Source organism: Dromiciops gliroides, chromosome 1 (assembly GCF_019393635.1).
Source record: "Dromiciops gliroides isolate mDroGli1 chromosome 1, mDroGli1.pri, whole genome shotgun sequence".
Classification (NCBI taxonomy): Eukaryota; Metazoa; Chordata; class Mammalia; order Microbiotheria; family Microbiotheriidae; genus Dromiciops; species Dromiciops gliroides.
The window spans coordinates 172,655,434-172,671,756 of record NC_057861.1 but is presented as its reverse complement, the minus strand read 5'-3'; the positions used below and the strand labels follow the sequence as shown (position 1 = coordinate 172,671,756).

Sequence of the window (16,323 nt, the reverse complement as noted above, 5' to 3'; positions counted from 1 at the left end):
AAGGGACACAGTGACATCTAATGTCTCATTATTGGTGGCTAGTGTCAGAGCTGGTTTCAAACCCAGGTCTTCTGATTTCAGGTCCACAAGTACTTTCCCTTTCACTATGCTTTCTCCCAGCAATAACAACTTGTTTTCTTGCCTCTTGTGCTTTCTTTTACCTGGGTCTTTCCAGTAGCCTTCCAAATGATGTCCATTTCAAGTCTCTCTTCTCATTAATCCATCTGACACATGCTACTTTGACTAAAGAGCTAATAAATTACCTCTTTCCTAACAGAATTGTCCAAAAATAGAATGGGCTATCTTGAAGATCTCTACAGGTCTTTAAGGAAAAAATTGAAAGAATACTTGTCAACATTGTCAAAAAGGGGATTCCTATTCATTCATAGACTGGACTAAATTATCTCTGAGGTCCCTTTCAACTCTTAGGTTCTATGCTTTCTTCTAGTTTCTTCAAATTGCCAAGGTAATTTGAAGTGCATTTCTATAGTGACTTTTAAAAAAGAGTTAATATGCTTCCCAAAGTAAATAAGATGTTATCAGTGGGGACATTGGACATTAGCAACCTCTTTATGAAAAATTCAAAAATAATCTCAAAAATATGGCTTCCTGGGAGTGTGGTTGGGATATTTTGTAGTGAATTGAGAATTCTGGGGGAAAGAAGGTAGGAAAGAGAAAGGGAGCATGGAAGAAACTCTGAGAAAATTTTTATCACATTTCAAATCGCTGCCATAGAGGGCATGATGATGCCTGAGTTATGCTGATGGAAGTCCATGAGCCAGAGTCTAATGGGTGGGAATACAACCAAGTTCCTCTAGTTTCACTTCTGTGTAATTGGTCATAGATTGTGATCAAGTCAGCCAAAGGAGGCAGTTACAAATATTTGATTTAAAAAATAAATGTTCCCCTAAGATAAGACAGAATTTATAACAAACATAAGGGTAAAGGTTATTATAACAGCCAGGATAAAATGTTTAGCATCTGAGCTCAAAATGTAAATATATCCTGTAATAATTTATTAGTACTGAGAGAGGATTACATCTTCCACTGAATTTTTGTACTATTCTCTTTGCATTCAGATGATAATCATAAATCCTTTATAATAGAAATGTTAGGAATAAGAAAATAAATTCCTCTAAGATTTCCTTCCATGTACTCTGTATATACTGTTTTATACATAGTTATTTACACGTTGTTTCCCCTATTAGAATATGAGCTCATCAAAGGTAGGGGCTGTTTTTGCCTTTCTTTGTAGTCTAGAACTTAGCACTATTCCTGCCACATGGTAAATGATTATTGATTGACTGACTGACTACATAATATAAATATTTGAATATTATAACGGTTTGTACAATTCTCAGTTAATTAACATTTATTATATACTCACAATGGAGCCAGGCACTTTGTTAAGTGTAGAAGAGAGGGGAAAAAAATCAACCCCCCCCCTCCAAAAAAGACAAGTTCCTGCACTCAAGGAGCTCACATTCTGATGAGGGGGACAATATGTGAATTTTATACACACACACACACACAATATGTACAGAATAGGGGCAGCTAAGTGGCACAGTGGATAAAGCACTGTTCCTGAATTCAGGAAGACCTGAGTTCAAATCTGGCCTCAGACACTTGACACTTACTAGTTGTGTGACCCTGGGCAAGTCACTTAACCCTCATTGTTCCGCCCCCCAAAAAGATATGTACAGAATAGATGAAAAGTAATCTTAATGGGAATTCACTAAGGCTTCTTTTAGCAGGTAGGCTTTTATTTGAGTCTAAGTCAGGGAAGCTACAAGGTAGAGGTGAGGAAGGAGAACATCATAGGCAGTGAAAAAGCTGGGAGATCAACTGTCCTATGAGAGGAAGAACATAGACTAGTGTGTTAGATTATAGAGCTTAAGAAATGGAGGAAATTATAAGAAAGGCCAGAAAGGGAAGAAGGCCAGGTTGTGAAGGGCTTTATTGTTGACCCTAAGCACTCTGGAGTTTGAGTAGAGAGGGATAACAAGGATAGATAGATTTGCACTTGAAAGAAAGCACTTTGCCAGCTGAAAAAATAATGAATTAGGGGAAGGAGACCAATTAGAAGGCTACTGCAGTAGTCTAGGCAGGAGGTGAGCAAGGCTATACTAGGGTTATGGTTGTGAAAGAGAAGAGAAGGGAACATATATGAGGTATATTGTGAAAGCAGAAATTACTAGATTTGACAACAGATTAGGGAGGTATAAAAAGATTACCTTGCTGCAGCAAGGGCACAATTCAAAATATGTAACAGACTTTTTAGTGGACCTTGTTAGCATAGATTATTTATTTTCTCTAATTCCATTTTTAAGTAGGTGAATATGAGCAAGCATAAATGTTCTTAAAAAACCTTAGGAGTTGGGGGCAGCTAGGTGGCACAGTGGATAAGCACCGGCCCTGGATTCAGGAGTACCTGAGTTCAAATCCGGCCTCAGACACTTGACACTTACTAGCTGTGTGATCCTGGGCAAATCACTTAACCCCCATTGCCCCGCCAAAAAAACAAAAAAAACAAAAAAAAACCCTTAGGAGTAAATATATATAAATATATATATATGTATATATATGCATATATGTGTATATACTGACAGTCATTTTATTATTTAGTTTTCAGTGTATGCCATTTTTTTTTCCTTTCAAAGAGATCTCATTTTGGAGATGTGACCTATTGATCTCTGGTGGGTCGTCTATATTATGGCCAGTAGGATACTGGTGTAAAACAGAGGGGAAGCTGGTTTGAAAGAAGTCTATATTAAAAACATCTGAGGGACAAAGGGCATGAGGGAGATAAGGGACCAAAAGAGTCCATTTAGTTAAGCTTCAACACTTCAGTACTTCCAAAATCTATCATTTCAACAGTGTGAGAATTGCTGCTATGGGCTCAGATCATCATCCCCCTTTACAACTTTGTAGATGGTAGTCTTCAAGATTTTCTGTGGCTAAAAAATGAAATTCCAGGCAGCATTACTTACAGTAAAATATCCAAGTTGAAGGATATAAAGGCCCCCCTGTATTCTGCATTAGTCAGAACACATCTGGAATACTGAGCACAATACTAGGTGTCACAATGTAAGTGGAACATTTCAAAACTAGAGAGAATTCAGTAAAAGTAAGTAGGGTAGTTTAAGAAAGAGTGGAGAGAAATGGGATGTTTGGACTAGATTAGAAAAGACTTGAAGGAGGAGGATGCTGATCATATGTCTTCAGATATTTGAAGGGCTGTCTTATGGAAAAAGAATAGATTTGTATTGTATGGCTCTAGAAGATAGAATTAGTGCCAATGGGGGAAGGCATGGTCAAGCAAATTTGGGTTTAATATAAAGAAACACCTTTTCCACAGTTAGAGCTATTCAACAATGGAATGATCTGCCTTACGAAGTAATCACTGGAAGATTTCAGAGACTAAATGACTGTCTATCAGGGATGAAATAGAAGAGGATTCTTGCATTTGATGGAAGGTTTGAAATGATGCTCTCCTAGATCCCTTCCAACTCTTATGTTCTTTAATTCTTTTATTTTTACATCAACCAACAAGTATTTCTTAAGCACTTACTTTAAGTCAGGTACTATGCTAGGTGCTGAGAATAAAAAGACAAAAAACTGAGTTATCTGAAAAATTATTCAAAAATTAAATATTTAGAGGAGAATGCTGATTCATTATCATTTGTTGGGTATTTAATATGTAACTCCAGTAAAAGGGAAGGACAATCAATGTACTCTTCCCTCCTTTACTTTTTTGGACAGAAAACTAACTGGTATAATTCTATAGAGTACCTCTGACTTCTCTGTGAGTACCCTTGTACTCTGAAGCACTGTAAGCATATTAGTTGAGTTCAGATGAACTGTAAGGGATGCTTTCCTTTTGCTGTTCAGTCATTTCAATTGTGTCTGACTCTTTTTTACCCCATTTGGGGTTTTCTTGGCAAAGATATTGAAGTGGTTTGCCATTTCCTTCTCCAGCTCACTTTATAGATGAAGAAATCCAGGTAAATACAGTTAAGTGACTTACCAGGGTCACACAGCTAGTAAGTGTTTGAGGCCAGATTTGAACTCAGGTGGATGAATCTTCCTGACTCCAGGCCTGGCAGCATTCTATCCACTGTCCCACCTTCCTTCCCCTGCTTTCCTTAGATTGGGCTAAAATATATATTTCTCAAGCAGTAACCTCCCTTAACAGTACACTTCCTTCCCCACCCCCACCCATGCCTTACAACTCCCTAAAGCCTGAACATTATCTCCATGGTATCTAAGAAATGCAGACAAATGCATTAACCTAAAAATAAAATAGGAGGAAAGAAAGAGCTGATTCCCAGCACCAGCTCTGACATCTCTATTTCATTCACTCACAGTAGAGTAGGATAACTTCTGATTTGTAGATTCTGCAGCATCTCTTTAACATAGGAGGTTAAAAGTAGATTATCATAACTGCAAGTATGGCCCAAAGGTTCCACCTCTTCTTAATTGGCATGTTAGATGGAGTATTATTAGGTCCTTCTTTCTCCTTGAAAACTAGTGTCAAGGGGCAGCTACGTGTTGCAGTGGATAAAGTACTGGCCCTGGATTCAGGAAGACCTGAGTTCAAATCTGGCCTCAGACACTTGACATTTACTAGCTGTGTTACCCTGGGCAAATCACTTAACCTTCATGGCCTAGCACCCCCCCCCCCAAAAAAAAAAAGAAAAAAGAAAAGAAAATTAGTGACAAATCTCTGCCTAAGCAGTTAATTCTAAAGGAAAAACAACTTTGTTTCATTGTCCCTGATTGGTCCCCCATCCACCCCAAGAAGTAGTGGGGTGAATTGGAAAGCATGTGAGTTTGGATACAGGAAGACCTGGATTCAAGTCTTATCTCAGAAACACATTGGCTGTTTGACCCTAGGCAAGTCACTTAGCCTGTTAGTGAACTGGACATCTCTATTAAGTTGCAAAGCTGTGGTAATCTTCATTGGTAAAAGAAAGTTTTCTTATTGAGAGTTCACCAAAGCAATGAAATCACAGGTCCAGTCTGGAGGGAAAGAAAGAAGCAATTTTCTAGCTAGTTGACTTGAATGTAAAGTACTGGCAAAGGCCTAGACCAATGGACATGAAAACCACAGCGGTGTCTTAAATTCCTTTCCTAGTAACTCCACAAATACTGTCACATAACTTCTACTGCTACTCCTCTGTGCCAGTCATTATGCTAGGTGCTTTACAGATAATCTCATCTGACCCTCACATCAACCCTGGGAGTTAGGTGCTATTATACTGATTTTACAGTAGAGGAAACTAAGGTTAAGTGACTTGCCCAAGGTCACAGAGCTAGAAAGTGTCTGAGGTAGGTTTTAAATTTAGGTCTTCCTAACTCTAGGCTCACTGGGAGGTTGAAAACTTTCATAGCCTGATTTTATTTGCATTTTATATGACCCTGAAGGATAACCTCATTCAGATTATCAAAAAAACAGAACTTTCTTAGACATAGAGATGATTTTTGAATGAATTGTTTTTTTTCTAATTGTCCCCTTTGTGAATCACTAAGAGGAATAAACATTTTCCATATACATAATAGAGAATTTGATTTTGAAAAAAATATATCAATCACAAGGAAGAAAAACTACTATCCAGACAAGATGGTTATATGGGTCAATTTATTGTTCAAATAAAGGGAACATCAGTGTAGAAACCACTTAATCAAATAGAAGCATGATCAAAAAATATTCAGTAGCTTTTGGAAACTTTTCCTTGTTGGTCTGTCAAAAGGGTCGTTTATATGCCAGGGTTGGCTCCAGGAGAAGTTTGGTTTTAGTGCACTACAGCCTCTTCTATTGGTGCTCCTTTCTTTCTTCTCTTATAACACTACCCCCTCTCCTGGGCAACAATCTCTCTTTCCTTTTCTCAATTAGAAGTCAGCTAATCTGTTAAACTGACAACTTTGCTAAAGTGTTGACTTTTCATTAAAAGTTCATTAATGCCTGAAGCCTAGGGGAAAGCATTCAAATGATTAGAACTGTCCTAAAATGGAATGAATTCCTTCAGTGGGTTGTGTGTTCCCTGGAACTGAAGGTCTCCTAGCCAAATATGGATGACCAACTACAGAAATGTTAGAGACAAGATTCATACTTTTAGTAGGGATTAAACTAAACAATCTCTGAGGCAAGCTATGATCTTATGGTTTCTTCAACCATTAGACATTAATGCTTTTATATTACCTTCATTTCCAAATACATCCCTCCTCCCTCCTCTATCCAGTGAGCCGTTCCTTGTAGTAAAGAATAAAAAACAAAAGAAAAAAAAGCAGGTCATCAAAACTAACCAACATATCAAGGGAGGAAGTCTGACAACACATGCAATGAATGTTTTATACCCACCTCTTTAAAGAATGGAGAGAATCGACACTTTACAATTTACAAAGCACTTTTGGTTTTTGTGGGGCAATGGGGGTTAAGTGACTTGCCCAGGGTCACACAGCTAGTAAGCGTCAAGCATCCGAGGCTGGATTTGAACTCAGGTACTCCTGAATCTAGGGCCGGTACTTTATCCATTGTGCCACCTAGCCATCCCCTACAAAGCACTTTTACTTGCATTATTTCCATCAATCAATGTCAATAAACATTTATTAAGCACCTACTATGTGCCAAGCTATGAACTAGAACAATACTATGAGCTCTCTCCCCAATTTTACAATAAGAAAATTGAATAATATTCCATTACACTTATATTTCATAGGTGTTCAGATGTTTTCCAAACAATGTACACTCACATTCTTTCTAGTTTTTTGCTACTACAAAGGGTGCTGCTATGAATATTGTGCCCTATGTTGGACCATTTTTTCTGTCATTGACTTCTTAAGGGACATATATATCTAGTGGTGCTATTGATTGCAAAGAATTAATTGTGATTTGAGGTTTTTATGACCCCATCTTTTGGCTAGAATTAAGAAAACCCCAGCATGCACACTAGGCCAGAGCTCAGGCGCTGCACCTCTGTTCCACCCACTGGTTGTAGCCGTCACCATGGTGATAGCAGCTCATGTCATCACCACTCACTGATACCTACATGGGCCTGGCAAAATTATAATGACTGGAAGCCCAGTGAGGGCAGTCATGTGACTGTCAGTCAGGGCTGCCAGCCAATTAGCTTAGGGCTGTGTGTGGAGAGCCTGGGGTCTGCTGGGAAGAAGGGAGGAGATTCGCCATTCTGGCATTTGAGCTGGAAAGAGATGAGACACAGCTTCATGTTCTGCTGAGCCCCTGGTGGTGGTGTGATTCAGGTCATATTATTTTCCTTCCCCCATTCCTTTTTTTTTTTCCCCTTAATTTTACTAACTTACTTGTGTTTTTAAGTTTGTTCTTGTTAATAATTAATCTCCTTCCTTGCACCAATATTGAGGCAAGCTGCCTAACTAACACTCACCAATTAAAATTTGGCCCCTACACGATGAATGAAAATGTTTTTATAGTTTTTAGTTTTTCTTGAATAATATCAAATTGTTTTCCAAATGGTTGGACCATGTCATATCTTCACCAAAATACACCAAGTGTATCATATAGTTGCTGTCTTCCCATAGCTCCTCCTACATTTACTGTTTCCATCTTTTATCATCTTTGCCAATTTGGTGTACCCAAGGTGAAACCAAAGAATTTTTCAAATTTTAATTTCTTTTATAATGTTTTGGAGTCATTTATATGATTTGCACTTGTCCATTACTTGTATTTGTTTTTTCTAGAAACTGTTCATCTTTGATCTCATCTTTTGGGGAATGGCTCCTGGCCCTACATATTGATGTTGATTTCCTGGATATTCAGACTTCTCTCAGAGATATTTGATGTAATTTTTTTCCAGTTGACAGCTTCCCCAAAACACTTTCCTAAATATTTCTTTATCTTTAAAACTTCTTAAAGACAATCTGGCACTACTGAAGTCATGTATTTATCAATCTAGAAATGGAAGGGAGCTTAGAAATTAACTAATCCAACTCCTCTCATTTTAGGGGTGAGGAAGCTGAAACCAGGAAAGTTGAGACTTGCTCAAAAGCACATAGATACTGTAGGAATTGGAAGAATCAGTATTCAGAACAAGACCTGATTCCAGATCTTTTTGTTGTACCATGCTGAAACCCTCAGCATTCACATTTCTATATATTACCACATATGGTTTTACAATCCAGGCTTTTCTTTGGTTTGTTCTGTTCTGATATCTTCATTGTCTCTACCATAAATATATTTATAATGTATCTTCACATCTTCTTAAAGGAAGATTTTCCATAATATACACTTATTTAAACTTTTTAAAGATTATAGTGGTATCATGGTGGGAGCCAAAATCAAATTGCAAGGAGCTGAGAACTAAGTGGGTGAGTTTTCTGCTAAAGGCCTGCCCAATAGACAACTAGGTGGCACAGTGGAGAAAGTGTTGGACCTTGAGTCAAGAAGACCTGAATTCAGATCTGAATTCAGATACTTCCTATCTGTGTGACCCTGGATTCACTTAACTTCAGTCCCCTTAAATGGTAAAATAATAGCACTTACCTCTCATGGATCAAATGATAAAATTATAAAGTTCTTGGCATATTGTAGGAACTCAGGGTGCCTCAGTAGTATTAACAAGAAGCTATTTTTTAAAAAAAATTGAAAATCACTACTCTTTGGAAAGTCTGACATACATAGGATGCTTAAATTGTACTTAAACAATACACCAAACTTTTTTGTTTATCTACTGCCTTCAGAACATTGTGCTAGGAGCTACATAAGGAGATAACATAAGATGCAGAGACCCATTGTCCCTTGAAGTCCCTCAGTTCTTTACATCCCTTAAGGGGCTTCTAGTCTAGTAAGGAGATAACACTAACATGGGAATCTATTCAGCTTTTTTTAGTCTCATTGCCTCCTGATTTCTGTCTTCCTCTCACCTACCTTCCTCCTCACTACATTCCTTCCTCTTTTCTTTTTTTCTCCCAACAATCAAGTGTGATTGAAATGCCGGATGAGTATAAAAAGATACCTCCTTTAAATGGAATCATTTTCCTATTAGTATAAATCTAACAGGTTTCAGCTGTTGTTTTTCCACAGCTTCATCATACTTGTATGCCTGTGGATTCAGCACCCAAGAAGGGATCACCCCTTGTAACTGTTGTGACAGGAGGGTGGGGAAAGGGTTCACCTTTGGTCTCAGCCTCATTGGTCACCTAGTGCTGAGGGCAGCACAGATGAAAACTTTTTATGCTGAAAAGGCAAGTACATTCACCTCTGGCTTGGTGCCAGAAGCCTTTGGGCTCCTTCTATGTAAGGTCTGAAGGTGGCCACATCAAGGTTAATTTGGTACAGACCCCCTAGGCCAGGTTCTTCACCTTTTTTGCATCATGAACACCTTTGACAATCTGTGAAATCTATAGACCCCTCTTTAGAATGATGATTTTAAAAATATAAAACGAAATATATAGAATTACAAAGCAAGCCACTTATGGTGAAATGCAGTTGTCAAAATACTTTTTTTAAAAAACCCCAACAAGTTCATGGACTCTGGGTTAAGTACCTCTGACCTAGAATGACCAAAGATTTCATTCAGTGGAAAGCTCCAGGGCCAGAGGGGAAGGTACAGATCTGATTGAAGTGCTCAGGACTAAACTGTGTAGGGCCTCCTTTCAGCAGTGAATGCCAAGTCATCCATTCCCCTTCAGGACATTTCAGGTTTGAAAGTCAGAGCCATTTCGTGTCACAAATAGACCTTTGGATTTTAACAGGCATCACACTCCACATCAGCCTTCTGGAATTGAGGACGAATCGCCTCATCTTCTGTGTAGGCAGGGACAGAGTAGCTGCCAAATGGGTCCTCTTTGTTGTGCCTGGAAAGTCCTGACTCCCTCATTTTGGCCTATTGAGTTTTTTTGTTTTTTTGTGAGGCAATTGGGGTTAAGTGACTTGCCCAGGGTCACACAGCTAGTAAGTGTCAAGTGTCTGAGACTAGATTTGAACTCAGGTCTTCCTGACTCCAGGGCCAGTGCTCTATCCACTGCGCCACCTAGCTGCCCCGACCTATTGAGTTTTAAAGCTCAACTCAAATGCCACCTCTTCCCTAAAGCTTTTCCTTGGTCTATAGCACCTCCCTCACTGTTCTTTGCCCTGGTCCATGACCCCTAGGATTATATCCCTTCCTCAGGCTGCCCTGAATATTTGATCTAATTCTGGGGTTAGAGCCATAGAGCTGCCAGTTTGTACCCATTCCTGCTCCCTGCCCTTTGGTATGCACAGTCCAAGGTCAGCAATTCAGTCCCTGGACTGGTATGCTCATTGGAGTGCCCTACTGGTCATACCTTGTTCTCAGTGGCTGAAGACCTCACTATGTCAACTTCGGCTGAAAAAAGTGATTTTTCAGGACTCAGTGTGGTACATTTTCTAGGTCTTTGTGGAGTAGTTGTGAGGAGAGTTGGACTATATTCTTTCCTCCTACCATGGTTACTGGTGTGTGTGTGTGGGGGGTGGGGGGTATATGTGTGTGTATGTGTGTGTACTATTCCATATTTAACTATGAGCTCCAAAAGGATAAAAGACTAAATCTTATATAAATTTTAAATCTCTCCCTGCACCTAGGACAGTGCGCTGTATATGATATTTGTTTAGCAAAATTGTGTTGAGTGAATTCTCATTGAGACAAGCACCCTTCTTTGCTTTAAACAAATAGGATAATAGACTCTCCCTGATGATTTAGTCCTAGTCTGCCCTCTCAAAGCAGCTGCTGAAAGCAGTTTCTATAGTAAGGGTAGATAACATCCTAGCAGATCACTTAAGCAAGGAAATGACAGACTCTAATGAATGGGAGTTATGTCAAACAGGAGAAGACACCTTGTTCTAGATCTTCTAGCTTTATAGTGGCATCCTTTTAGTCCCAGTTAAGGTTAGGATTGTTATATGGCACATAAAAGGAAAGGTATTACTCTTTTTTTGTGAGGCAATTGGGGTTAAGTGACTTTCTCAGGGTCACACAGCTAGTAAGTGTCAAGTGTTTGAGACTGAATTTGAAATCATGTCCTCCTGAATCCATGGCCAGTACTCTATCCACCACGCCACCTAGCTGCCGCAAAAGTATTACTACTCTTTAGTGAAGTTTCAGTTGTGCACCGAGATAGAAGAGAGGATTTTGAGAAAAAATAATGTGGAAAAGTAATAAATATAGTTGTCACAGAGTATATATTATTCGAAAGATATTGCTCTCTGAAGTTTCATTCAGGCAATTGATTCGCATGAAAATTTCATTTCAAAATTGTATTTGTGGCCTCTGGGCCTTTCAAAGGATTCAGGGCAGAGGAAGTCAATGGAATTTGGGTCAGTAAACCTGGGACATTAATATGCAAGAAATGAGTTGAGCTCATAGAGCCTGTTTACCACCACTTGCATGATAAGAAACCTAAGATGATTAAAGAAGTACCCTTTCCCTTCCAATCTCCACAGTCTGACTGTGGGTGCAGGGGCATTTTTAACCCCTTCTTCCCTTTTTTTTCCATCTCTTTCAAATTAAAGGTTCCAGAGCTTAAGACCTCATGAGATTCAGCTGTCCAAAGCCCTTTGGATTTCTGTTCTCCTCAAAAAGAAACTTAAAATGCATCTCATTTATCTTTTCAGGAGCAGCTAACAGCCTTTGACAATGAAGTCAATGCTTTTTTGGACAATATGTTTGGACCTCGAGGTGAGTGAGTTATTTGGAGATCTACAAATTGACTTTTGGAGGGGAAAGAGTCTCTCATTCAGTTGTAGGAATTGCCTATGGAATTTTTTCAGTGATGATAATATAATACCTTTCATTTATATAATAATCTATGTAATAAATTATTAAGTAAAATAAATTATTGAATAATAAACAAATATTCAATAAATTAAATTATTAAATAAAATATATAAAAATGTATATAGTACTTTATAGTTTTCAAAGCACTGGTATATCCATCATCTTGTTTTGTCCTCGCCAATTTTTTAAAAATCTACAGGTTGAATTTATTATATACTTTAAAAGAAAAGCAAATTGCACACAATGGAAACCCACAATTTCATGAACAATCCTCTTTTTTCTATCGTGCATATGGAAATGCCCATCTTAATTGATGTTTATTAAATTCAGAATAAAAATACATTAAAAAATTTTTGTTGACTGACTGAAAGAGAAAATTACTTCTGCCAGTGATTGATATATAGGGCTCTATTTGCCTTTTCATTTCACTCTTTCCTATGTATGTTAAAAATAAAACACAGAGAAAGAGGTAGATCCTAGAGGCTAGAGTCAGGAAATTTCCCTTACGTGCTGTTTGTCATGTTCTAGCTCTATGACTAAAGACAATGTGGATGATTTTTAAATTGCCAGTTTTATTCCAATTTTACATTTGGGGTTTAAAAGGCTCCGAGGTTATACAATTTGCTCAAGTTTGTAAAGTTAGTAAGTAGTAGAACTGGGAGATCTTTTGGCTACTGGCCGAGTGCTCTTCCTACTACACTGACTTGCCTCTTGGCAGTACTTGCAAATAATGAGCCTAAGTTTCCTCACCTTTGCACCCACAATAGAAGAAGTCAAGCTTTCTGAGATTCTCCTCTTAAGCTTGTCTCTGGATTGAAAGTGGCATTGCGGGGCAGCTAGATGGCGCAGTGGATAGAGCACCGGCCCTGGAGTCAGGAGTACCTGAGTTCAAATCCAGCCTCAGACACTTAACACTTACTAGCTGTGTGACCCTGGGCAAGTCACTTAACCCCAATTGCCTCACCAAAAAAAAAAAAAAAAGAAAGAAAGAAAGTGGCATTGCCATTGAGTGGGCAGCATGGTATCAAGGAAAGAACACTGGTCTTAGAATTAAAATGCTTGAATTTGACCCCCAGCTCTGCTAATTGCAATTTTTCCTTTCTCCAAAACCTTCATTCCTGAAACCCATCAAAAGACACCAACTCAGCCCTAGCTGCTATTGGATAAGGCTAACACAGTTCTAGGACTACTCTAAAATTTAAGGGAGCTTTAGAGGAGGCCCAGGGTAACCCTGAAGGGTCTATGCTTCTAGAAAGATGCCTTTGGCCAACCCTAGAGCAAATGTAAACCCTGACAATTATAGAACGTGTTTAATCCTTCAGAGACTGTCCTCCCTGGGCTTCCCAGGATCCAGACCCACCTTCCCAAAGTAGGCCAGAGTTGGATACAGAGCTAGGCCACAGGATGAAGCTAACCTTACTATATTCTCTTTCATGTCATTTTACAAGCAGGATCCTCGTTGTGAATGTGTATGAGTAGAAAGTTTCTTGCTGGGGAAGCATTTCTTATAGTTTCCTGTATTACGTTTTCCCGATTCTGTTTCCCTCATCCTTCCCTTTCACCATCTCCCCAGTTGCTCTTCTCCTTTTCATTTTAAGTCTGCCAGGTACTGTGTCTGGTTACCTAAAACCATAGAATTTTAGAGCTAGAAGACATTATGTAGTCTAACCCCTTCATTTCCTACATGAGGAAGCTCAGACCTAGAAAGTTTGGTGACTTGCCAAAGGTCACATGACTAGTTAGTTCCTGAAATGAATCTTAGAGCCTAGGTTTCTGACATGAGGCCATTTAACAGCACTGTCTTGGCAAATACAATTGCATACTCTGGAGACTGAAAATTCCCTCTCTTCTACCTAGTTCTTGACCTTGGAATCATAGTGGCTTTAACCAGAACACACCAAAACTGTTTTCTTATGTAGCGCACTCTCTCAGTACAGGTGGAAGGTTGGGACTCCGGGGGATGATTGCCTAAATTCAAGGTTCTTTGTGTGTCTACAACACTCCTAAAGCTATAGCTCATGAGCCCCTACCAGGGAGCTTACCTTTAATAGACAGTAGACATAAGTAGCTGAAAGCAAAGGCATTTATTAAGATAGCCTTGTAAGTAGAGTAGCAATAAAACATTCTTCCTATACACTTGAGGCCTTCTCCCATACAGCAGAAAGAATGGATAGATAGGTACATAGCAGGGACACACATAGGTGAGATAATTCATATCTTTTCTCTTTTTATAGTATCCTCATGCTACTCTCACCTGGATGCAGTATATCTGCTGGGCAAGTTGCTCAGTTGGGCTCCCTGGGCCTGCTCCTCTTTACATCTTGCCTCAACTTCCAAGATAATTCTTACTTGAATCCATAGCTGACTATCTTCTCTTACACCAGAGCTCACATTTTTGGAGCCTCTATGGACTCTCTTTGGCCTATGTCCTGCTGGGTTTAATGTCTCTTCCTGAGCAAGTAGTCTGATGTAAAGTGCTATATCTGATGTGGTTGGGGGGATAGAAATCTCCTTCTCTGCCACTTCTCTCTGGTGAAGACATAAGGGGAGAGGCAGAGAGCAGATCCTTCTCATAGCTGAGTTCTTCCTCCATAGCTGGCTGTCCTCTAGATTTCCAGAGGTCACATTCCACAAAGCTCTCCAGCTTCCACTGTGCCAAGAATTAGCAAGTTGGTAAGCTAGTTCTTTAAAGGTCTCTTTAAAGCCAATATTCATCCAGCCAGTGGCAAGCTAGCCTTCTAATTCCATCAAGGAAAAAGTCTTCACACTTTGTAAACATAACAGAATATTGACACTTCTTAGGACCTCATTTACTACATTAATGCCTAGTTGTCTCTGTTGCCTGGGAGGGGGAGGGGGTGTAATACATTGTGATTTAGCTTATGGAGATTAGAACTTAAGTATGAGTGGAGAAGAAAACCTTGTTGACCAGTACCATGCCTTTGAATCTGTATGTATTCCCTTCTTCCTGTGGTCATACAGAACAAAAGCACTTTGGGGACTTAATAATTTGCAAAACTTTTATAGTTTTAGTGTGTGAGATGTCAAAATTCTAAGAAGCCAGTGTTTCTCAGGTCATCTCCCCAACCCAGTGCCTTGTCTGCACCTAATACAACACAGGGAAGGCAAACCAGCCTTGCTGAAGAGGCAAAACATCCTGGGGGAGAGACAGGAGGCAGCTGGTGCCAGGCAGGTCAAACCACCAACACCACCTTGACCATTATTTACTGCCCCCCACCCCCACCCCAGACCCTGATGTAGACAGCCCAGGATCCTGTGCCTAAAAGCACTGAGAATAGTAGTTCTGCCCATACCACCCACCAGACCTGCTTCTATCCAGCCTCATAGCCATCACTGAGGCAAAAAATCTTTGCGGAGAAGGGGCCTGCCTTCTTTATCACCATGAGCAACAGCTCTTGACCAACTCTCACACTCAGAAAGGCACTAGAGTCCTGAGAGTGATAGCAGTTCCCAGACCATCTGTTGTGCTTCCATCCCAGTCCTCACAACTATCATCTGGGAAAGCCACTCCTTGGAGTAGGAGCCAGCTACCCTCCCCCACAACTGCCCCACACAGGGCAGGTGAGCCAGCCTCACCAAAGCAACAGGCCCCCTAAGGGTCAGGCAGGGGGCTGTGTGCCAGCTAAGTCAGACCACCACCACCACTCCCTGGAACCTCATCTCCCCTCAGATCCTGATGGAGCCAGCCTAGGACCCAAGAGCCTGGAAGGGCATAGCAACAATTCCAGACTGGGGCCCTTATCCATCTTTCTGCATAATGACCCCTGTGAAGATGCAGTTGCTCCTATAGGTGCCACAGCCACAGCTCCTAAAGACTCAGAAAGGAAAGGTTTTTGTCACCCAAGTCCTTGACAGTGTCAAATGATTTGATAGCAGAAATAGATGAATGTTATTAGTGGAAGTGACATTAAAGAAGAGGCATCACCATCTGCTTTGCCACTTCATCCTAAAGATCATGGGACTTTTCCCTCTGACTTGGAACTGACATTCCCATTAGAATGTGAGCTCCTTGAAAGTAGAGACTGTCCCACTTTTCTTTTTGTATCCCCAGGGCTTAGCATAGTGTTTTGTACATAGTAAATGCTTGATAAATGCCTTATTCAATCAATGTGAAAAAGTAGTAGCTAGCATTTATATAGCACTTTAAGGTTTGTAAAATAATATACTATACGTTAGCTCATCTGATCTTCACGACAACCCAATGAGGTAAGTGCAATTATTATCTCCATTTTACAGGTGAGGAAACTAAGGGACTTGCCCAATGTTGTATAGCTAGTATCTGAGGTGAAATTTGAACACAGGTCTTCCTGACTTCCAGTCCAGCACTCTTAACCATTGTACCACCTAGCTGCTTAGTATATTAGCTTCGGTTTCTCCCATTCTTTTCAGAATCAGAGAATTGAAAGTGCTATTCAGAAGTCCTTTATTGCATTACCCTACTTCAATATCAGTCTAACCCCAAACCATTTCAGATTGCTATATTCAATATACACAATAGCTGATTACTATATTCCTTTAACATAATCACCAC

At 39.7% G+C, this 16,323-nt stretch overlaps 1 protein-coding gene across 1 annotated transcript in view; it reads left to right on the top strand.

Annotated features, from left to right (window-relative positions):
- The window catches only part of ELOVL2 (ELOVL fatty acid elongase 2), a 101,063-nt gene that overhangs the window by 47,323 nt on the left and 37,417 nt on the right, over window positions 1–16,323 (top strand). The window contains exon 2 of the mRNA XM_043976533.1: window positions 11,609–11,672. Within this exon, the coding sequence (XP_043832468.1) occupies window positions 11,609–11,672 (64 nt within the window). The remainder of the gene's footprint in view (window positions 1–11,608; window positions 11,673–16,323) is intronic.